The sequence below is a fragment of the Rosa rugosa genome, chromosome 7 (assembly GCF_958449725.1).
Source record: "Rosa rugosa chromosome 7, drRosRugo1.1, whole genome shotgun sequence".
NCBI classification, from domain to species: domain Eukaryota; kingdom Viridiplantae; phylum Streptophyta; class Magnoliopsida; order Rosales; family Rosaceae; genus Rosa; species Rosa rugosa.
In genome coordinates, this window is record NC_084826.1 from 11,624,910 (window position 1) to 11,649,206 (window position 24,297).

Genomic DNA, 24,297 nt, shown 5'->3' on the forward strand with positions numbered 1-24,297 from the left:
AGTAGTAATGAGTCTAATGTTGGGCAATATGTGTTACCAAATAGGACCACTCGGGGTCAATCAGCCAAAAGATATGAACCTACCCTTACTGCCAAATCAAAATACCCAGTAGCCAATTATATGTCTACTAGGAGGTTGTCTAAGTCATATGAATCTTTTGTGAATCAAATATTTGTTGTATCAGTACCTAACAAAGTGCAGGATGCATTGGGGGATCCAAAGTGGAGGAAGGCAATGGAGGAAGAGATGGAGGCGTTGCAGAAGAGCAATACTTGGCAACTTGTGCCTCCACCACAAGGCAAGAAGGCTATAGGTTGTCGTTGGGTGTTTACCGTGAAGCATAATGCAAATGGATCAGTGAATCGGTACAAAGCACGCCTTGTAGCAAAGGGATTTACTCAGACGTATGGTATAGAGTATAGACTACGATGAAACGTTTGCTCCTGTTGCCAAGATGAACACTATTCGGGTTCTGCTCTCATTCGTTGCTAGTTTAAACTGTCCACTCCGACAGTTTGATGTCAAGAATGCATTTCTTCATGGAGAGTTAGCCGAGGAAGTGTACATGAGTCTTCCACATTGTAAGACCTCAGAAATTTGTTATTATTCCTAAATATTTCCTGGGATTAATAAAGTGTTCGTTTGTACAAGTTCGTGGTTCAAGGGTGGAGTGGAAGTGTTTCGGACGAATTTTTATTCGGAAAGTATGACTTTAGGGGGAGCACAAAGGTTGACTTTTTATACGTTGGGTTTCTCCGAAAACTTCCTTCACAAAAGTTGTAGAGCGCGTCGATACGAGTTCGTGGACATGTAGAACGCGAGAATCGGAGTTCGTATGAGAAAGTTATGATTGATTGAAAAGTTGGGAAATTTCTATAAATATGAGAAAATTCCGGATTTTTCATTAAATCCCAAAATTTCCAGTTTTTGTGTTTTGGCCCCTGCTTTTCTCTCTTCTCTCTCCTCCGTGCCTCCTCAGAACCGTCGGGTCTCCGTCGACCTGACCCGTGTTTTCCAACTCCGTCGCGCGTCCTCCGGTAGCGGACCCGGACCAGACCGACTCGGCTCGGCCTGATTGTCTTCTCTGCGGTGTCAGCTCACCCCGCCGTCGCCCCCAGACCGAGATCGAATACCACAGTTGAGCCGATCGGACCCGGCCGGAAAACCCTTTTTCCGGCATTCCCTCGGCGATTGGTTGACATTTTTGGAATTGTCTCCTCCTCCTGATCATCCCCATATAAGCCTTGCATCACGATTTTGAGTGTGGAGCGAAAGATCAAGGTTTGAAGTTTTCGACGACCCTAATTCGATTTAGGATATGATCAGACGCACGAGAGTGATCCAACTTTCAAGCTTGATCTAGGACGATCTAGACCGAATCTCACTTAGCTCCAGGTATGAAGGTGGCTCATCTCTTCATTTTGAACATGTTTGTAGTTGACGACTTTTGCATCGGAGGTGGTTGACTCGGCGTTGACCACCGCCGTTGACCGTCTGCTGACCTGTCGCTTGTGGCGGCGCGTCAGACTATATTTTTGTGTTATGTTTTCAGTTTATGCATCTACCCATCGATACGGTCGTTTTGATATATTATAAGGTTATTTTGGAGAAAGTTGATGCATGTTAGGGTTTTAGGGTTTTCGATTCGTTTCGATTTTCGATTCGTTTCGGTTTTCGATCCGTGAGGATTTGGCCGTCCGATCGACTTGTAGTTTTGATTTGTTGATCGTAGAAGTGTTCTGAAGACGTTGGATGGTCTCGGATGAGGATCCGACTGTTGGATCATCGTATAAGTGTGTTTTGTGAATTGTGTGCTTTGTGTTGTATTGAGTGTGGCCTTGATTTGGTTAGGTGATTGATGGTTTGAGTTGGCGGACGATTGTGAATCGTATCTTGGCTGTTAGAGAAGACGCAGTAGGATCTGGAGGTGAGTAAATCTCACGGTGTTTCGGTTGATAAATTAGTTATGTTTTATTTTAGTATATTTTATTGTTAGCATGCAAAATCATTTATCAAAATAAATTATTTGTTTTAAAATATATGAACTTGATCGACAACGGTTCATGGGTAAGTTAAAACAATGTTTTGATATAAAATGATTTTCTAGTAGTTAATTTATAAAACTATAGTTGGTATTAGTAGCATCCCTGAGTGGGTGACTACGTATATATATATTTACGTGGAATATATATATATATATATATATATATATATATATATATATATATATATATATATATATATATATATATCTGGAAGGTGTGGCATGTGATATGTAGACTTTTGATGATTTATATTGTTGAAAGAGTTATTTGGAGTTGTGATGTGACAATTGTGAGTCAGAAGGTTTCAGTGGTAAACCTGGGTTTATTCTGAGGACCGAAGGGTCTGAAGTTTGAAGGTTACAGTGGTAACCTGGATTTCTATTATGAGGGCCAAATGGTCCGAAGTTTGAAGGTTACAGTGGTAACCTGGATTTCTATTCTAAGGATCGAAAGGTCTGAAGTTTGAAGGTTACAGTGGTAACCTGGATTTCTATTCTGATGACCGAATGGTCTGAAGTTTAAAGGTTACAGTGGTAACCTGGATTTCTATTCTGAGGACCGAAGGGTCTGAAGTTTGGTGGTAAGGTTGAACCTCGGCAGAGGTGACAGGTTACGATTCAGTTGAGCTCAAGTCTGTCGTAGTTCAGGGAAGGTTTCTGGGATTTTTCGTTTGTGTTTACGTGAGATTTGGTTTTCTATGAATTCTATTGTTGATTTAATTGTAATCTCCTGAACTAAGTTATATGCAGGGATTACTGTCTTTTGAATTGTTTGTTTTAATGTAATCTCCTGAACTAAGTTATATGCAGAGATTACCGCTTTTTGTTTTGTTTGTTTTCATGTAAATTCCTGAACTAAACTCTATGCAGGGATTTATATGATTTCTTTTGTTTGTTTTCATGTGATCTCCTGAACTAAGTTTCGATGCAGGGATTACTAATTGTTACCTAGTGTGATTGTATGTTTGGTTGTGTTTTGTGGAATTAAATATTGTTGCTTTAATTATCTCACGAGCTGAGAAATTATAAGCATGAGTGACGTGAGTCACTTTAATTGAGTTTACTCATACGGGCTGAAAAGCTTACCGGGTTTGTTTTGTTCAATCCCGGTGCACTATTCTATGGTGTAGGGTTTATTGTGCAGGTTAGAATATCGGGTGATCGTTATCGAAGCTGAGGTGGACTTTCCGTCACGTGGGTGTAGAAGGGCGCTTTTACTTGTAGTCTTCCGCTGTGTAGTGAGTTGGTGAGAGTGGTTACACGTTGAATTGATATTCAGTTTAATTTGTAAACTTTTGTAATGTAATATGTGACTCTAAAGAACGAGTCGGTATTGACATTGTGAGTTCGATTTGTGTAGTTGCTTAATTTATTTGAAATTTTTTCTAAGAGTCTTCTTGTGATTGTTTGTTCTCGCGTTTCGGATTTGAATTCCTTTATTCAAAATTTGGGGCGTGACACACCTGGGTATGTAGTTGCTTCTCCTGGTGATTTTGTATGTAGATTGAGAAAATCTCGGTATGGTCTTAAACAGTCACCTCGTGCTTTGTTTGGAAGATTTTCACAGTTCATGCGGAAGGTTGGTTACAGACAGAGCAACTCAAACCATACCTTGTTCCTTAAGCATCAACAAGGGAAGGTAACAGCTCTAATTATTTATGTGGATGATATGGTAATCACTGGCAATGATACTATTGAGATAGATAGACTGTAGAGACAGCTAGCCTCTGAGTTTGAGATGAAGGACTTGGGTGAACTTAAGTACTTCTTAGGAATTGAGGTAGCTAGGGGGAGAGAAGGAATCTATCTGTGCCAGAGGAAGTACGTTCTTGACTTGCTGACAGAGACAGGTTTGTTGGATTGCAGACCTGTTGATACTCCTATTGAGCAGAACCATTGTTTAGCTGAGTATCCAGATCAGGTACCTACTGATCGAGCTCGCTATCAGAGGTTGGTGGGGCGCTTGATTTATTTGGCTCATACTAGACCAAATGTTGCATATGCAGTGAGTGTGGTGAGTCAGTTCTTGCATAACCTGAGTGAGAGTCATATGGATGCTGTTATGCGAATTTTGAAGTACTTAAAGTCAGCTCCAGGAAGGGGAGTACTGTTTTCTAAACACAACAACATTCTTGAGGTTTGTGGCTTCACAGATGCAGATTGGGCTGGAAACATTATAGACAAGAGGTCAACATCGGGTTACTTTACCTTTGTGGGAGGTAATTTGGCTACATGGAAGAGTAAGAAACAGAAAGTTGTGGCACGATCTAGTGTTGAGGCTGAGTATAAGGGTATGGCTCACGGAGTGTGTGAATTGTTGTGGCTGAGAAATTTGTTACGTGATTTGGGTTTCAAACTCAAGAGTACCATGCAGTTGTATTGTGACAACAAGGCAGCCATTGACATATCACATAATCCAGTACAGCATGATCGTACTAAGCATGTGGAGGTTGATCGTCACTTTATAAAGGAGAAGCTAGATGCCAAAATTATTAATTTTCATTTTGTTCCAACTGAAGAGCAACTTGCAGATGTACTTACCAAAGGAGTTTCCAGGAAGGCGTTTTATGACTCACTAAGCAAGTTGGGCATGGTTGATGTATATGCACCAACTTAAGGGGGAGTGTTAGTGTGAGTCATAGTTCCCTATTAGGAATAGACTAACAATGGGATATATTGTTGTAACTACTTACCTTGTATATGTTGTGTAGTACAGTAGTACACAATAGTTGTAGTACGATTGTAATCTGTTTATATACACCACAGAATGGGTGTAATAAAATATCTGAAAATTCATTCTCTCAATCTCATTATATTTGACTGGAGGACCGTGAAATTTAGTTACTGTATACAAATTACTGACAAAATCATTTGGTCGCCTTGTTTGACTTGGAAAATTTGTAAGGCCACTAGAGGTTCAATCATGTTTCAACCCCGAGAATGCAACAATCAATAGTGGTTCTGAAGTTGATAAAGAATAAACAAACCCCTAATGCTTGAATGCTAGCTAGAGGTTAAATCATCTTCCAACCCCGACATGCAAGATTAATGTTGCTCATGGTTAAGCTAAATTCATCTTACATATTCCCATATTTTGTACTGAACATTAACCGAAAATGGCTTATAAAATTAATTAAAATTGATTCTGATGATCGTAATCATTTTTTTGATTAACCATTACTTCGATTGATACAAAGGTAAGACTTAAGAGGTTCGTTCTATGATGCACCAGACAGAGGCACGCCGCCCATGCTATGCACGTTGGTTTAGTTTCGAGCAAGTCCAAGTCCAAGTCCAAGTCCACTATCACCCACCTTCCCAGCACCTGCACTTTCGTGCTGATTTTGAACGACGAAGTATATCACCAATATTGGTTTTTCATATTGGTATGTGGGACTTGTAATCAACAACATTATATTCACAAGGTGGCCTCTTGTACGAAAGGAGAAAAGGACTAATATATTCTATGACTCCAGGGGATTTTTTACAGTTTGCCATGATCAAAGTTACAGAGAATGTTGATTACACAAGAGTCAACGAGTTGAGATTAATTGCCTTCTCAAGTAAGAGATCCATTAGTAGCAATTCGTCTTCTTTGCCGACGAAGCCAACCAAGTCGACACTTTTGAGCTGTTCAAGATTCGAAGTATTTGTCTTTACAGTCGTGAAGTCCATCCAGAGGTGAGGTTCATGCCAGTATTGATGGAAGCACGGACTGGGGATGAAGTTCAGCTTGCTCTCAATCTGCTTATTCCACACAATCATGAGAAAAGAGTTAGTGACATACTAATTAATGGTAATCAATATCAGTTGTCACGGTGAGAAAATGTGATTTGTCTAGCATTACTCGTATGTTAAAAAGTTGAATATTTGAAATGCTTACCTCGACGGACAACTTCATCAAGGAAGGACATGAGTTTAGGAAGCAGGCAAGAGAATCCCTTTTGTCCTTACTGATAACAGAATCAATGCAACTCAACTCCTTTAGTTTGTTGAACTTGAACTCAAGCCGCTCAAATATCACTCCCGCCGAACACAACCACTGCAGGAATATTGCACATTTTGTCAGAAGCTAAAAATGGATAGCAAATAAGTTCAGCTCCGAAGCATAAAAAGGGTAAAATAATATAAGAGAAAAGTTTTATAAAAATTTCATGTAAAACCTTAAATCATAAATTACAATGTAATATATTATGTTATCAAACTATCGATCAAAAACTATCGATCAAGACTGATCATAATTATTACTTCAACAGATTTATCAATTAATAGTTTGACAACATAATTCCATGTTACAAAAGAAAAATCTGAGAATCAAACATAATATACAATTGGGTGCGGCTATTGCCACCCTACAATTTTCTTAGTTCACCCTACAAATATTTGAATTATTAAAAGACTATATTACCCAATTGCAAAATGACTAATAAGTACACTAATTTTCTAAAATCCAAATCTGTAAGGAAAACTAAATACATAACCAATTAATTAAATACAAAGACTAATTAATATCTCATTACGTAACATTTTATTACTAATTTTTTAGTCTCTTGTTGCTTCCTCATCGTTAATTTATTATTCAATTCACAAAATCATTAGTGTTAATTTCATCAAAATCTTTGCAATACCGTTTGTGAACACCGAAAGTAAAATTTTAAAACACGAAAAAGAAGAAAACTCAATCTTCAGCATTGCTTAAAGTTGTTAACTTACTAATCTTTTGATATCGATTGAAATATATGAACATTGAAACTTAAAGAAAAAAATGGAAGCAAATCAGATTATTTTATTAGGAAACTTTAATAGATTTTAGGTTTTTTATTGGTACAAATTAAATGAGAGATTTTTTTTAAAAAATTTCTTTTTTAGTTAGATATATCATATAAAAGGACATTTCTAGAAAGAGAATTTGGTTAGATAAGTAAAATTAATAATTAAAATTAAAATGCAGGGTGTAATGAACAAGTATGGTGAACAAAGAAAATGATAGGGTGACAATAGCCGCACCCTATACAATTATACAAGGAAATTCTACGGTACCTGTATGTATGTGATACACTCATTTACAGATCTGACAACAATTTTGTTGTCATTGTGGTAAATAGAGTTATTTTTTGGGTAATTTTAGTTCTATTACAGGTAATTACTCCACCTACGATATTTTTACAAGTTTATGAACAAATTGTTGTCGATGTAGTAAATTGGTTCAATTATATGTAAATGTGTAAAACAAATGTGATAATTTTGTTGTTAATGTTGTAAATTTGGTTCAACTAAATTGTAATTTTAGTTCAATTAGATATAAATGAGTGTATGATAAACATCCAAGTACTCTAGACAACCCCCAATTATACATACCTCAAGAAGCCAGCCACTTACGGTGAGAACCTCAACATCCTTGAGAGAAGCTAGGATGGGCAAGACATCCTCACAATCAAACTCACTGCTTCCTGGTCCATCTCTCAAATCGAGCACAACATCAACCAAGCTCACTGTATTCTTTATCTCAATCTGAGCAAGAGCGCCATGATACTCAAAAGATATTAGATTTGGAGCAGAAACCACAATAGCAGAAATATCTGAACAGTCTTCCACCACCAAGCTCTGAAGACTCTCTGTCTCTACTTCAAGGCTCTCCAACTCTCTACATTTAACAAGCCTCAAGCTTTCAAGAACATTACAATTTGAAAGCAGCATAGAAACCAAAGGTTTGGAAAGATGGGTGACTGATCTGAGGTGAAGAAGCTTGACCCCGAAGAAACTAGATTTTTGGGCTGGATTGCTATGAAGGCACAAACAGGTTTTTGATGCAACATTCTGAGTTTCAAAGAACTCAACATGAAGCTCTTGCTCACCCCCCTTGGTAGCTTTGACAACCAATTCTTTATTGATATGGCCAAGGACTTTGAGATTGAGCTCCAATTTTTCTGGACATGCATAAGACCTCAAGAACATGCCCATAACCTGTTCGATTTCTTGACCAGGCCCTTCATTGGTTAATGGGTTTGGATCAAAATCCAAGCTTAGCTGAATTGGAAACCAGAAGCTTCTCCAAAATGTAGAAAGAGTGCTTGTTCTCACTGCTTCCTTCAATGGCAGCAAGGAAACAACTCTTTTCTGTATTTCAAATGGTAAGCTGCTGATCAAATCATCAAGCTTTCCCTCCTGCATGACTTCAAAATTCCATAAACCCACCTCCAGAGAGCCTAAGTATTTGTTGGGTGAGCCTCAAAAACAACAAATTATGAACAAAAAGAAAAGAATATGTATGGGTGCTTCTGTTTTCCTGAAGAGAAAAAACCAAAAGTTTGAGTTGGCTAGGCAAAAACCTTTGAGCTTTGTTTATATATAGAGAGATTGATTTTCCTTGTGCTTGTGATCCAATGGGGAAAAGAGTCGTTGATATATGAATTGTTAAGTCGAGTGAAAGAGAATATGAAGGATAAGCATATCTGATAATTGATGTGATTGGATGCAATTAGTTTTTGACTTGCCAGGTAGCCCGCCTGTTGATTCGAGTTATTCAAACCAAAGTAATGATCTGAATCGTATGAACCAAACGCTGTGTGTTTATATTATATACTATTAAAACAGCGGTTGATGGGCAAAGTTATAGAGACATGAGCGATGGTGTGCTGTTGTCCTATTATTTATTCCATTGTCAATGTTTTTGGGCTACTGGGCGTTGAACGAAGTGTTAGAAAAAACAGTTGGCTGCTTCCAGGAAGTGAAATGTAAGGTTGAAAGTTCAAAAGAGAAGCACTAGCGTAGACTGTTGTGGATTCTGCACTAGCGTTTTTTATTCATTGCGAAAGTTCAGTTTTTTAATATTTTTTTATATGATAAGTCTTTATACAGTGGTGTTCACCTGTCAGTTACTAATCAAAAAATTATGCCCAATTACATTCAAAGATCGAAAATAAAACAATTCAACTTAATAATAATAATTCTCTATACCATTATATTTACATCTAAGGGTGGTTGAGCATAATTTTCTTAATCAATTACTGACCAGGTGAACATTATTAAGTCTTTATATATCGAATCTGGACGCCGTTTATTAGATAGACATTTTTCTTGATTAGTTAATAAAATGTAATTTGCTTGATCTCATAGCAACGTGCCTATGGTTGAAGGATATTTCATGTGTAATTTCAACATGTAGGAATAAATTGCACATTAAATAGCCATTAATATCATTCAACTATGGTTGAAGGGTATTTCATAATGTATCAAGCTATTACAAAAAACTTTAGTTTCATTTTCACGTGTATAACTTTAGGATCCTGAGCTACATGAATCAAGTGTTTCACAAAGAATGTATATGCACATATACTGAAAGATACATGAAATGACAAATTGATTATTGGGAAAATTTTGAATTCAAAGCAAGAAAGAAGGAACACAAATGAAAGCAACTTAGTAATTGTCCATCTCCCTCTTTGAGAGTGACATTAGCTACATAAGCATATAAGGCTTAATTTGTAGTGTTCTTGAGTCAGTAAGGATAAATGGACCAACCACCATGAGAACGATATTTACAAAAGGACAAAAGCGACACGTCCTTGATTTTTGTTTTTTTTTCTGCTCATAAATGATCATATATAATATTCTTTAAACATCGTTGAATACTTGAATGCACATTATCACTACTATTATTCTAACTGGTACTATTTTCTGGTTATACAAAAAAATTCAACACGATAGCAAAATTATTTATACTGCCGGAACATCACTCACCGGTAATATTCTTTAATTCAAACATTAATTAATTTATTTACTAGCTCTTTTTAAAAAAAAAAATATGTGTGTGTAGGACCTAGGAGAGTTTGTGATCACATGGTGCTTCTCTCTCCTAAAGAGATGAGACCACCGCCGATCATGTTATATACCTAATTAGGGTTAGGAGACGGCATAAACATTTGCCTGTCTAGGAACTAGAGTACAGTTTTATGTATAAAAGAAGGAAACCTTCAAAACAGAATATAGAACAAAGAAGCTAAGGGAATCTATAAGTTGGCCGATCACTCCAGTCTTGTAGAATGAACAGGATAAAAACTGAAGAGAGTTGAAATGGCCGATAAGAAACGATCATCGAATTATGAATCATTTTATTTTCTTTTATTAATTTCTTTCGGGTTCATATATAACTAAACTCTTTGCCATCCGATTATAACAGCAACAGCAACAGCAACAAAACGGGTTTATTGTTACCTAGTGATGCGGAATTGGGCTTGAAAATTACACATATGAGTTAACAAGATGATAGTTAAGTTCATTAATTAAAACAACCGTATACCTTTCACATTAAATGGCCTAAACCAACATTTCGGCGCAACTGAAAATGTAGGCGGTGGGCAGTTAAGAAGTAATCGGTACTTGATTTGGGGAGGAAATCGCCTGTCCTCAATTTTCCTATCTCAATTCTGTCCCACAAATAAAAATATGACACATGGAATTCCACTCAACTAAGGTTAACACCGTGTTAATACTCAATACTATGTAGAGAAAAAAAAAAAATTGAACAAACCCAGATTCTACATTTAGGATTTAATACAAAAACTTGGGACTGAAGAGGAGTATTTCAGAATCTGAGTTTGAGGAGAAGATGAACCCGACTCCGACGACGACCAAAACGAAGGAGACCGCGACGAAGATCCATTCTCCAACTTCAAATTAATTTCCACCATTTTTACAACCCTATCCAGTAATAGGGGATTGTTGAGAATTGAATCTAGTTTCACTCGGTGCCAACTTTTGAATTATCCTTGAAAGCTTTTGATTTGATAATACAATCCCAAAACCTTTTTTTTTGTTTGTTAATCTAAAAAGAACCAGTCAGAATTTGGGTTAGATAATCCAAAAACACCATACAATCCCAGATTTTTTTTCCCTAAATCTAAGATTTAGATATGAGGCTTTTCCCTAAAAACTATCAAATCCTAACTCTGTTTTGATGGTTTCAAACTGTGGTATAATCAATGGTCGGCTACCAAGCAAACCTAAAACCCAACAAGGAACAATGTGGAATCCGTATTTTGAATCAATTATTAACAAGTATGTTTTAAGTTTTATTTATATTTACTATAACAAATTTTTTATGTATAATAAAGAGACAATGGCTCTCCGCCTCTATTTCTGGTAAACCCTAGCCGTCATGGCTTGGGACTCTATCACATTGGTGCATGAGGCCAAAACCAAGCAAATCGTATCTCTTTGCCTCTCGCCAGTGGCGAAGCCACATGGCGGCACAATGGGTCAGGAGACCCAATAGAGTTTTTACAAGATATATAGAATTTAGTTACGCCATATGACAAGCTGCCATCATGGTGCAGTGGAAAGTTGTTTTCTATGCTTTGAAAGAGTTCTAGAGTTTGATTCTCCCTACTCTCGTTGTTTTTGTTTTTCGCCGAGAACAATCACCATTTTAATAGATAGAAATTTCATTTAGAGTTTTTTTTTTTTTTTTTTTTTTTGGTAATATCTATTTGTGCCCCTAAGTTTAAAATTTTGGCGCCGCCTCTGCCTCTCGCTATCTTCTTACGGTAATCCAACATCAACTTTGTTCGACGAATTTTCATTTGGTGTTTCTCTCCATGAAGACTCACAGAAGGAGATTAGAAACAAAGAATGGAATTGTTGTGGGTGGCATCTCGAGTTGGCTAGCAGAAGATGAGCCAGATGGTATCCAGCCTGGTCAGAAGTGACTCAAAAAGGTATCACAAATAGCGCTCGACATTAATGAGAATGTGGGAATGGCGATCGGATTGACTGGGAGGAATGATCGGAATTGCGCAAGTTGGCATATGACTGTGGTGGGGCGAGATCTGAAAGAGCAATTTGGATAGGTGATGGAGTCACTGAGGAAGACGACGACATGCTTAGCAATGGGAGGGTGAAGCTATGAATTCCAAGGGTTGGTGGCTAAAACAATTTGGGTGCTCCACCCTGTGAGCGAAACCCTCCTTCCAAGGATGCAAGGACGACAAAACCAGCCTCCTATACGAGCGGCAGCGAGTCTGGTCGTGATCGTGCAGCGCATAAGAGGGGGTGCTCAATTTGGGTTGGCTGCCCAAATCATTTTTGTGGCCAATTCAAATGGGCTTTGGATACCCATTTTTGGAATTGGGCCTGTTTGTGGACGAGCCTGATGGGCTATGTTTATGCTGCTGCTGCAAGGTAGGCTAATATAGGGCCAGCACACTTCTGGTTTCATACTTGGGATCCTAGCAATTTAAGTCTTTTGTACTTGACCTATTTATGTTTTGAACGTAGCCTATTTACTATGTTTCTTTTCATAGTGTATGAGCTCGCTTTTGAATAAGCGAGTACTAGTTGTCTAATGGGTGATTCTAGCATGCCACGTCCTAGACTTGCCCATAGAGTTGGCAAGGGAAGTTATGTATCCGTGCCATTCTGGCTTGGGTTACATGAGAATTGATTTGTTGATTCAAAAATAAGAATTTTTTTATTTTATTATAAAGACTAACTAATAATATGGAGGTCACAAGTTTAAATCTCACTGGCATCATGAAATAGATGATGTGAAGTGAGTAGAGGTAGAGATAAAAAATAATAATAAAAACGAGGAAATACAAGAAGCTAATTCCAAACCCTTTTTAGCATAACCATGATCTAGATTTACGATGTAGATCATCATCATTGAAGGCGTTGATTATTGCGGGGAAGAAACACTCGGGATCTCGAGTCTTGAGGAAGAGAAGGCAAGTTCCTCCTTTGATGGTCTTGACATGTGAAATTCCGAATGAACCGTACCAAAATTAACAGTTTTAGTCAATTCAGTCTGATGCGATTTTAGTAATTATTTTAGTTTCGACTACCATTCTTATAAAGTCTAGCGGTATATCTCTTACATACGATACTTTATATAAGGTTTTAAGTTTAAATCCCCTCTCCAAGATCACAAACAAAAAGAAATGGAAAAATGGATCGGAAAGTACATGAGATTTGAATGATCCCCTCTCCAAGATCACAAACAAAAAAAAATGGAAAAATGGATCGGAAAGTACATGAGATTTGAATGATGCGGTAAGTTCACTTTCAATAGGAGATACTTCCTTTTTTCTTTTCTTTTTTGGTATAATTCGGCCATAAAGAAGAATGCAAACATGGAGAAGAAAATTGTCGGGCTCTCTTATGGCACATAGAGATTAGGCTACGAGGATGAATTCTTTTGTTGAATCACCTTTGTATTAATTTAGTGGACGCGTGCCCTTTCATGGATGGATTTTTCTCACTCTTTTGAATTCCTTGTAGACTTTCAGGTTTTTTAAGACGAGATGACAATGAAGTCTATCTTCTTGAATATAAAAGCTAGCAACTGTAGCATAAACATGCAATGAATGTTCCTTTTACGTGTAAACCATATGATTAGTTAAATCACAGAGATTTGTTTTGTTTCTAAAAGAAGAAATATATATATTGCTTCTCAAATCTGTGTTCATGAGCTTTATTAGGATCATGGGACAATATCGTATCTGCTGACGAAAGATGAGCTTTTGGTCTTCAAACTTCTAGTGTACTAATAGGGACGTAGCCAGAATGCAGGTTTGAAGTGGGCTAATTTAAGACTTGCTTACAAGATTTTTTTTTGGGAGAGGATCCTCTCCTAAGCTAAGTTCTCTGCTCAGCTACCTAAGCTTTGAAGGAGATGATGACATGTGTCATTATTAGATCCAATGGTCTAGAAGACTACAACAAGCCTGACTTTACTTTTTCTATTTTTTTTCTCTCTCTTTAGTGTTCTTCTCTCTTTTTGCTCTTAGTCCACTCTCTCTGTTATCTTGTTCTTTTTTCTATCATCTCTGACACTGACTGACCAGACGAAAACGTTTCCGACCTCCTCGCCTCCGCCCTCTGCTGCATCCTTAAGTCTCTCCACAACATCGTCTCACCCAAAGCCCAACCCTACTCGGACCGGGATCCCCTACTCTCCGCCCCGATATCTGCCTCGAGAAAGGGACCGTTCTGAAATGGAGAGCCAAGTTTCGATTCATAGGGAAGACACCGTCGCTGGTTACGGCCGGATTTGATTCCGTCTTCATCAGTGGGCTGAAGGTGAGGGTGGTATGGACTATCAGCGCCCTGATTGCTTGTATCCTCTCTAGTCTTGGATTTGCACGAAAATGCTCAGGTTATCAAGAGAAGATTTTTTTACCCATTTTTTTTACAATCAACAATCGGAAATGCTGAGTATAGAAGGAGGGGGGAAGAGAGAGAAGATGAGAAGAGGACAGACAGATTTATTTAAATTTTCCAAGAACAGATGAGAGAAAAGTGCTCAGGTTCTCAATTGGAGAGAAAAAAAGTTAAACAAAGAGGCAAATACATTATGTCAGGCTTGTTGTAGTCTTGTAGACCCTTGGATCTACTAATAGACACATGTCATCATCTCCTTCAAAGCTTAGGTAGCTCAGCAGAGAACTTAGCTTAGGAGAGGATCCTCTCCCTTTTTTTTTTCTTTGTCGATAATAATTCAGTAGATATTGAGACTAAATTTTAGAAGAAAGATTAATGGAGAATGTTGTACTAGAGAAAAAAAGGGAGAACAAAATGGGGAAAGAGCAAAGAAAAACAGACAAGATTTGCATTTAAAAGAAGAAATTTTTAGTATTTCTTAAATAGGAAAAACTAATGGGAGCTTCTATTCATACCTCCAAAATTGGTATTTAGACCTCTCATTTTTTCCGAGTAATAGTTGACTTTGTCAACTTATGTCAAATTACCAATAAAGACACAAATAAGGAAAAGAAAAAAAAAATCTCTTCTTATCTCTACCAACAGTAATAGTCTTCAACTTGGGAAAAATTTTCTCCTCCAATGTAAACCCTAAAATATATATCGCCACAGAGATGTTCCCCTGGTCAGCTGCTGACCAGGGATTTTGTGCTCAACTACCGTCCGATTTCAATCGGACGGTTGACATGTATTTAAGTTTTTCAGAGATGATACATGTCAACCGTCCGATTGAAATCGGACGGTAGTTGAGCATAAAATCCCTGGTCAGCAGCTGACCAGGGGAACGGGACTTTATATCGCCAAATGTTATTTAACGTTGAAGTCAAAATTTTCTGAATTTGACTTTGTCTTCGTAAAGTGATAGACTTCTTTGCTCACATAGCTGACAATATACAAGATCTATCACTGCGCTATAAAAAAAAATAAAAAATAAAAGGAGAGAAAATGGGAAATACAAAGACACCTCAGTTGATGAAGCCCTACTCATTCTGAATGCAATCAAATATGTGAACGAGCGGCGACAAAAAGTAGTACTCCAGCACGTCTATATGACACACGCAGCAATGGGTAGTTGTCTACAAGATCTTCCCGTACATCATCAGTGCAGAGCAATTTTATGTGGAACTATTCTATAGATATGATGAAAAATTCGACCATCTGATATAAATCTATGGAGAATGCACTAGACTCATGGTTGATTATTGTAATTTCCTCCACTATCCCATACATATCTAAAACAAAAGGACCATGCATGTTCATTTCAAGCTGCTATGGAAACAAGTAGGAGAGAATTAGTTTAGGGACAATGGCACCTAAATGCAATGAAAATAATACTTGGAAAACATATTTATACGAGATGATGAGCAAACATGGTATTGTTGCCTACGATAACCAAGAGTCGACAATTCATTGAAAAAATGCTAGCACCTCTGTTACTCGTATATGGAGGATGAACTTCCCAAAAAAAAAAAAATTGCTGCAATTCCAAATCTTCAAAAACTGAAGGAGATCCAACTACTTTTTTTTTTTTTTTTGAATAGAAATTGATATCATTAGGATCAATAGCCGGCATTCAGCCAATGGCTAGAGTCTAGATGCACTTACAAAAAGATAGCCGGTAAGAAAAGCCGGAAACCCTAATCTAAGCGAAACAAACTCATTACAAGTCAATGATAAGCTCGCTATAATTAGCGAACTTATAAACAAAGAAACTCCATGTCTTCTAGGGCAAAATCATTCACTAGCCTCCCATTAGCCAATCACGCAATTGTGGTACTAACAGAAAGCCACTTCCTAGCCAACAAATAGGAGTATCTCCTTATCCATAAGCCGCTTGAAATACACCAATCACATCCAAGATAATTACCAACTTTCGAAGAAGTCATGATCCGAATAGATTGGCCCTTGAAGACCATAGGTAAACCCAAACATGCCCAATTAGGTCAAACTCTTGGGCCGGGCCTGCCCAAGTCATTAAGTAACAAATGAGGGTGGCAAGGCACCCTCCTTGATAGCCCACGAACTAGGCCCAGCTAACCCAAGCTCAAAGTCAGACCCAGAACCCCAGGCCCAACGCCAAGCCCAGGAATCTGCTCGGAGCAACGCCACCGCCGCTGCAAGTTCTGGCGGCAGTCTTCTCCAGAGAGCCATACTCGACTTTCTGTATCGAAGCAAACTGATCCACCCGCAAGATCCGACCGGCTGGAAACCAGTAGACTCCAAACGCGACCCCGATCTGCCTCCCAAATCGACCTCGGCGATCAACTTTGCTATGGACCGCCGCCGACTTCGTTGCTGCAAACGAAACCCCGATTCACAATAGAATATAAAAAAAGAAAAAAGGTCTTTTATTGATTTTATTGGACGATGGGCATTATAGGAAAATTAGAGAGGTGTAGATAGCAAATTGGTTATTTGTAAAAATAAGTTGGAGGTCTATTAAGTAGGGAGGTCCAAATGCCAAATTTAGAGGTATGAATAGAAGCTCCCAAAACTAATAGAAAATTTGTGATAAAAGAAGGGGGGAAAAAAAAGGAGGAGAAAATGGGGAAAGGGACAAAAAAAAAGAAGAAGAAAAAAGAACAGGAACTAAAGAAAGAAAATGATGCAAAAAAGAAGAAAGATATGGGTTAATAACAAAGAAAACAGCCTATGGGACTCGAACCCAGGTCAGAACTTTAGAAAGAGTTAAAGAACTTGACAGAGCCTTGATTATGTAGCCCAACTAGCCCTTCACTTGGCTTCGTGCCTGTGTACTAAAGGTTTGATAGCTATCCAAGGGTCTCAACTGGAAGTGTTAATTGAAATTTACATTTAGATTTTTGATTTGTCAGTGTTTCCTTTGTTAAACTATTGATACTCCCCGTTCTCATTTTGAATTAAATACGTGGATAACATATATTGAGTGACATGAAACACGTATTATAAAGATATATAAGAATAGCATGTCATTGATATCATTAAAGAATTTAGAGTAAAATTAAATGGTCGAGAGCTCTGCCAAAACAGGGGAGATTAGGGTTAGGAATAAAAGGGTTTTCGGTACCTGTCCGGCGGCGCCCTCTCACTGACGACGGCTTCCAGCCTCGTTGGAGTATGATGGGTGTGGCCGGACGGGATGGTGTTTGGTTAGCGGAAGATGGTGGTCGGGTTTTATGGTTGCAGTATCTGGTTTTCTCTTTCTCTCAGACATATTCAATGGTGGAGCGGGGCTGCGGTGCAGATGCGCGGGGGCTCGACGCCGGTGGGGGACGACGTTGTCGACCTGAGTTCCAAGACTTGGAGTCGACCACAAAGTCGTCTGTTGCTCGGTGGTGGGCTGTAACGAGAGTGTTGGAGCAGCGTGGTTTGGTGTTCTCGTTGGGCATACAAGCAGTTGGTTTCGAGATAGCCAACCTTGCAAGTTTCCGACTTCATATGGCGGTTTCCGGGAAGCTGGAGTTGACTCTGAGGGACAGGAATACGGTTCGCGGCAGTCTATTACTTTTCTTTATTAGGTTTTTAATGTTTGGTTTTTGGTTAGGTCTAATAAGTCCTTCCTCATTTGAGTGAGGGTTTGTTTGTCTTGGTTTCATGGTTTTAATGTCGATGTTTTCTTGTTGTCAATGTAATGGGGAGATGCCCTTACTCATATACTGGCGGTTTTGGTATATGGAGTTGGAAGGGGATAGTCTCTTCTTGAGGTTGGTAATAAGGATGTATCGGGACTCCTGAGATAGGTGGATTGTCTGTAGCCCGGAAGAAAGGGTGATTGTGGTTAGAGTTGGTATATGGTATCTGTAACCGCTGGTTGTAATCTCTTGGATTGTTGAATTTTCTATTTTCTCAAAAAAAAAAAAAAAAAAATTAGAGTAAAATTATTCAGGATATAAAATTCACAATGTGTTATTGCTCATCAATATCACATTACTAAGGTTTTTTCATTATAAATTTTTCATAGGCTAAAGAAGCATACTAGAAATAAATAAATATAAGAAAACCTTAGAAAGCCATTCGGCGGCACCTTCAAAGTTGTTTCCCCCCCCCCCCCCCCCCCAACGGCGTAATAAGTTGTATAGCTAATATGCAGCAGTAGTACTTTCTCATGGATAACTAGTCCAAGCGTCTAAATATAAGATTTTTAAAGAGTTAAATACTTAAATTCTTACTTACATACAGCAGTCGCACTGCTACGCGAAAAAAGAAAAAATTATAAGCCACGCGGTGCGGCTGCTCAATCAAAATTCAGAAGAAAAAAAAATGCTAATTTCAAAATTACCTTTGTTTTTTCAAAGTCAAATATCCAAAACACATTCTCTACATGACACGTACTGATTGGTCAGCCGTATCAGACACGTGGTACAACGAATGTACGCAAGACTTTCTCAATACGAGCATCACACTTATTTTATGAGTGTTTGAAAATGATACAATATTAACTTTATTTTTTCGAGCATCGATAAGGCAATAACAGCTCCTTATGGAATATGGTAAGGTGAAAGCAATGTATCTTTTGTTTTGACATCTTTGATAGAGCTACCCAAATTGGCTAAAATTCAGTGCATTTGATCAATGGTATTTAAATCCAACAGTAAATCAAGGTTCATTAGCTATGTGTACATAGGAACTGAGTCTCTGTCGTAGGTAATTACTAATCATACCTGTAGCAACCACCGGATTGAGACATTGAGAGACAAAGGATAACAAGAGAATCCCACTAATTATGGGCGAGTTAATTAGTGACATACGAATAGGGCCGTGAGTATAATAATGCTACTAGTAATTTCAAGAAGGTTTCAATCATACCTTATATATACTCTTCCCACCATTTAAGATTACGCCTCTGGAAATGGAAGCTCGCTAAACTGTAGCACTTCTGGCTCCTCCTCTTCAATTTAAAAGTCGGCTAGTCCTTGTTGTTCTACATCTCTTTTGTCTTGTAACTACAGAGAGAGTGATAGAGATAAAATGGTTTACATTTGGAGTGATCAAGAGGTTAGTGATTTCTTCAATTCAAAATCTTGGGAGTCCTTTGCATATTAGTTGATGGAGTGATTTCATTTAATTCTTAGTTTTCATATGATTCATAATCTAAATTTGCATGATTGGAGTCCCCATATCCTATATATGATTGCGTAGTCTTAATTTCAAGATTGGTTCTGAAAGTTTTCATTTTCTTGTGTTTGCAAACTAATTTTACCATACAGAAAAATATGACAATGCTGAAAATGGCTATTAAAACTCTTGTACTTGTTTATGCTATGAAGGTGATGATGAGAAAAAGTAGGTCTCAAATGTAAAAATCAAAATATACCCTTTGTTGCTTGCTCATCTTCTAATTACATATATATATATGTACCAAATTGAAATACTTTTTTTCTCTATTACAAAAGAAATGATCAGAACTAAATTTTATCTATTAATGGCTTGTATAAACATTTGTAGTGAATGATATATTTCAGCCATTGAAGTATTGAACTATGATGTTCATTCTGTTCGATCTAAAGGAGCTGTTTTTGTTTGAACTACTTGTATATACATGTCATCTGCTTAATTAGGCCTATTTAGGCTTTGCACATGTTTGTGTAATGTGTCTCTATATTTAATCTGTTAGCTGACTGACAGACCATTGATGAGCTGAAATACAAGCTTCTCAGCATCAACTATGAACTAGAATCAGCGCAAATAAGGGCGAATCAGGAGGTAAGCAAAAATGAGGAGATCACAAAGCAGTTGTTTCATCTCTTGAAGGTAGCTTGTCGAGAAAGAGATGAAGCAAAAGACCAGTTGCAACAACTACTCAAAATGTTCTTGCCCATACCAGCTGAAAATGAAACAAGCCCTATGTTCTCTGAGGTCAACAATGAAAATTATCCAAGTCTGCAAAAAGCCTCAAATTTCTCAACAGTTAAAGAATCAGATGTTATATCCAAAACTAGTTCATATCCCACTAAATACAACTTTGCTGCTGATTCAAGTAACTTAGGATTTTCCAAGAATATTGCTGCTGTTCAAGGGTGTGATGAGTCCGTTCAGGTGGCTACGATGTCTTCATCAAACTCAAAGATCATTGATCGTGCTGATGTTTTGATTGATAATATTGTTAGGGTCAGACCACTGCCTAAGAAAGGAAGATTGTTCCAGGCTGTAATGGAAAATGAGGCTTTACTTCAGACACTTCTTGTTGTTCCTCTTCCCAAGTGGAAAAACCCTCCACCTCTTCCTCCTTTAAAAAGTTCATCCAATCTCATTTATGGATGTGACTTTGGCTCACAAGAACAGATTGAAGCAGTCAAGCCAATTCGTGCAGTACAAGGTTCAAGCTCACTCGGATTTTCTCACATACCATCTTCATCTGTGTTGGACTTTGAACATGGTTCTGCTAGTGTGAAGACTCGAGTTGGTAACAGTTCAAGTGATCTCATGCAGAGTCAGATTGGGACTTGTAAGAGAAGAAAAAGAAGGTTCTGATGAGGGCAGTAAATCCTTCTTTACTTATGTCTAAACAGTAGTACAAATAGGGTTTGGTGAGTTATAGTAAAAGAAATCATGGTTTATTTCATACTTTGTAGTTTTCTGGGTTTGGTTACTGTTGTACATGAAATCGTGGGATCTGAATAAATAGGTATGTTGGATTTGCAAATCTTTGATGTTATCCTTTCTAATGGTCAAAAGTGACAATTTATAGCTCCCTTTAGGTATGAAAACTATTAGCCTACTTAATGAGTTTCAACTTTCAAAACCTTCAGTAAATCTTTCAAAACCTTTATTTATTTCCTTCTTAGTTTAATATTTTTTTGGTGTATAAAGAGGGCAAAAAGCCCAAAACAGCAACAAAACTGTTTAGACTACGATAACAAGACCATCATAGGAAGATCGTCACCAGCAAGGTCATCATCAAGAAGAGTCTAAATTATAGGAGGAGAGGAAATCCAAAACACGGGCACCAAACCCAACACCATGGCCCATAAACAACTATTTTGCTCTTTGTAAATGTGATACTTACCTGGACGGCAAGGGCGTAGCTAGCACAACTGACTCTCTTTGCCTAAACCAACTTTTCTACTCAACCACTTCCAATTCCAAGCTACATTCCTCAGTCCACAAAACTTTGTAGTTTTAGTTTTGGTTCCAAGGATCAAAAGCTACCCAATATGCTTATCACGCACAGCTACTCCCCTTAACAAAACCCACATGAAACCCATATTGTGCAGATTGAGAGAGATACAAAGGACAGTTCACACTTCAGCTTGTGCCCTTCTTACTGAAACCCAGAAAGCTAATGCCTATCTTGTTAGACATTCAAAGACCTCAGACACATTCTTGACTGCCCACCAAGTGTTCGATGAAACGCCTGACTTAAACGTGGTCTCGGCCACTACAATAATAGGCAGCTTTGCTCGGCAGCACCATCATGAACAAGCTGTGTATCTCTTTTCAAGAATGCTTGTTTTGAATATTCGACCCAACGAGTACACATTTGGCACTGTCATTCACTCCTCGACCGCGCTTGGAGATTTGAATATAGGCAAGCAACTTCATGCATGTGCAACAAAGATGGGTCTGCATTCGAATGTCTTCGTGGGTAGTGCAATTTTGGATCTTTATGCTAAGCTGAGCATAATCCAGGATGCTCGAAGAGCTTTCGAAGATACCCAGAAGCCGAATGTGGTTTCCTACACTACATTGATATGTGCTTACCTGAAAAAGGAGATGCTTGAAGATGCTCTCGAGCTTTTCCGAGTGATGCCAGAGAGGAATGTAGTTTCATGGAATGCGATGATTGGAGGGTATAGCCAAACAGGCCACAATGAAGAGGCTGTGAATCTTTTCATTGAGATGCTTCGAAATGGGTTGGTGCCGAGTCAGTCTACTTTTCCTTGTGCTATAATTGCAGCTGCCAATATAGCAGCACTAGGAATTGGGAGAAGCTTTCATGCCTGTGCTGTCAAGGCTTTGGGTAAGTTTGATGTGTTTATTAGCAATTCTCTAATAAGCTTTTATGCAAAATGTGGGAGCATGGAAGATAGTCTCTTGGTTTTCGATAAACTCAGGGGAAGAAACATTGTTTCTTGGAATGCTGTGATTTGTGGGTATGCTCAAAATGGTAAAGGAGAGGAAGCCATAAGTTTTTTCGAAAAGATGAGGGTCTCAGATTGTAAACCCAACAGTGTTACAGTTCTGGGGTTATTGTGGGCTTGTAATCATGCTGGTCTTGTTGACAAGGGTTACTCCTATTTTAACCAGGCAAGAATGGAGGACGCCGGCATTCTAAAGCCCGAGCATTATGCTTGTATGGTTGATTTACTCTCGCGCTCAGGGTGTTTCAGACAAGCTGAGGAGTTTATTAGTGATTTGCCTTTTGAACCAGGTATTGGGTTTTGGAAGGCATTGCTTGGTGGCTGCCAAATCCACTCAAATATGGAATTGGGGGAGTTTGCTGCAAGAAGAATCTTGGCTTTGGATCCTGGAGATGTGTCATCATATGTTATGGTATCTAATGCACATTCTGCAGCTGGACGGTGGCAGAGTGTGTCAACAGTAAGGAGAGAAATGAAAGACAAAGGGATGAAGAGGATTCCAGGTTGCAGTTGGATAGAAATCAGAAGCAAAGTTCATGTATTTACCACCGGCGATAAGAATCATCACCAAATGAATGAAATTTATACTGTGTTAGAAATTCTGTACAGAGCATTTGAGGGAGAATAAATCGAGAGGAGAAAATTGTCTTGATGATATATAATTCTCTACTGCACCAACACTTAGCTGGAGCTGGCCTTCAAGCTAAATGTGCTTCTGTGCAAGCAACTTGAGGAAGCTTCAAATACATAATCTGGGGAGAAAATGCCTAACCAAATGCAATTTTCAAATCTCTTGGAAGAGAACAGAAAATTACCTGATATGAAATAGGTTTTTTTTTTTTTTTAAGTGTTAAACACCTTCCTTCAAATTTTGATATTTGCCTGTATGGTGTTCATATCAGGTGTTCTATATCAGCTAGACAGCTAATTATGTTGCTCATATCTATCAAAATGGGCCTCTTCCCGATATAAATGTTGCGCTGGTTATACAAAAAGATGTTACTGCACGGATCGGAATTTAAAAGAGAGTTTCTATTGAGACCTCCAAATTTGCTCATTTGACCTCTTATACTCTCTACACTTCCTTTGTGCTTTTAAATACAAAAAATTGCTCACTAAACCTCCTTTTGAATTCCTCAAATAACCTTAGTTATATTATTCACATACAAAAAAATAAAATACTCATTATACCTCTAATTCACTAACTACACCTCCATTCCTTTTTTTAAATTTATTTTTTGGTTCTTTTTTGCATGCAAACCTAAAAAATGACCAAATTAAATTTCTAGAACTTTAAATAATGAATCAAACGGTCATAACACAGAAATTGGTCAAGTAGTCATAAATAAAACGGTTAGACAATGATTCCTATGTTTCTAACCCTTATAAAAAAATGAAATGTTACAAAAATTGATATAAATAAAAAAACCCGGAACACAAAAAAAAAAAACACAAAACAAAAAGAAAAAAACAAAAAACAAAAACCACCGTCTCCCACCCAAAACTCATCCTCCAACCAAACTTTGAACGAAGTCTAGATTAAGAACTCAATAAAAGTTCGAAACAATTTCTTAGTCTTTAATTTGTGTTAAAACTAGGTGGGGAGGTTTGTAAAGAAAATATATACTAGTTGATTATAGTTTATTGTCTATAACTGTCATTTTACAAGAGGATATATATGTAATTCAATAATTCAAAAGATATAGAGGTCATATGAGCAAATTTGGAGGTCCCAATAGAAATCCTCAATTTAAAATTCTCCACTTTTCATTATAATATAATTTTTTATATTCATTTTATCTATAAGTGAGTGTTATGTTTAAAATTAGAGTTCGAATATCATCTATTTTATTATTTCTCTAAATGTAGAAACCTATCCATTAGCAACCAAGATTTTTTTGGACCATGTTAAATTCTCCACTTTTCATTATAGTA

At 37.7% G+C, this 24,297-nt stretch overlaps 3 protein-coding genes across 3 annotated transcripts; 2 read left to right on the forward strand and 1 right to left on the reverse strand.

The window, feature by feature from the left end:
* Positions 1–5,477: 5,477 nt before the first annotated feature.
* On the reverse strand, positions 5,478–8,572 carry LOC133721348 (F-box protein At2g39490-like). The gene is made up of 3 exons (XM_062147930.1): positions 7,403–8,572; positions 5,928–6,086; positions 5,478–5,788 (listed from the first exon to the last, which is right to left on the reverse strand). Exons 1-3 carry the CDS (start codon positions 8,213–8,215, stop codon positions 5,567–5,569), a joined length of 1,194 nt encoding a protein of 397 aa, XP_062003914.1. The 5' UTR covers positions 8,216–8,572; the 3' UTR covers positions 5,478–5,566.
* A 10,542-nt stretch (positions 8,573–19,114) lies between these two features.
* On the forward strand, positions 19,115–20,884 carry LOC133720046 (uncharacterized). Its single transcript, XM_062146239.1, has 2 exons — positions 19,115–19,276; positions 19,907–20,884. Exons 1-2 carry the CDS (start codon positions 19,250–19,252, stop codon positions 20,750–20,752), a joined length of 873 nt encoding a protein of 290 aa, XP_062002223.1. The 5' UTR covers positions 19,115–19,249; the 3' UTR covers positions 20,753–20,884.
* A 164-nt stretch (positions 20,885–21,048) lies between these two features.
* LOC133721726 (pentatricopeptide repeat-containing protein At5g42450, mitochondrial) lies at positions 21,049–23,419 on the forward strand. The gene has a single exon (XM_062148417.1). It carries the CDS (start codon positions 21,476–21,478, stop codon positions 22,988–22,990), a length of 1,515 nt encoding a protein of 504 aa, XP_062004401.1. The 5' UTR covers positions 21,049–21,475; the 3' UTR covers positions 22,991–23,419.
* Positions 23,420–24,297: the final 878 nt, after the last annotated feature.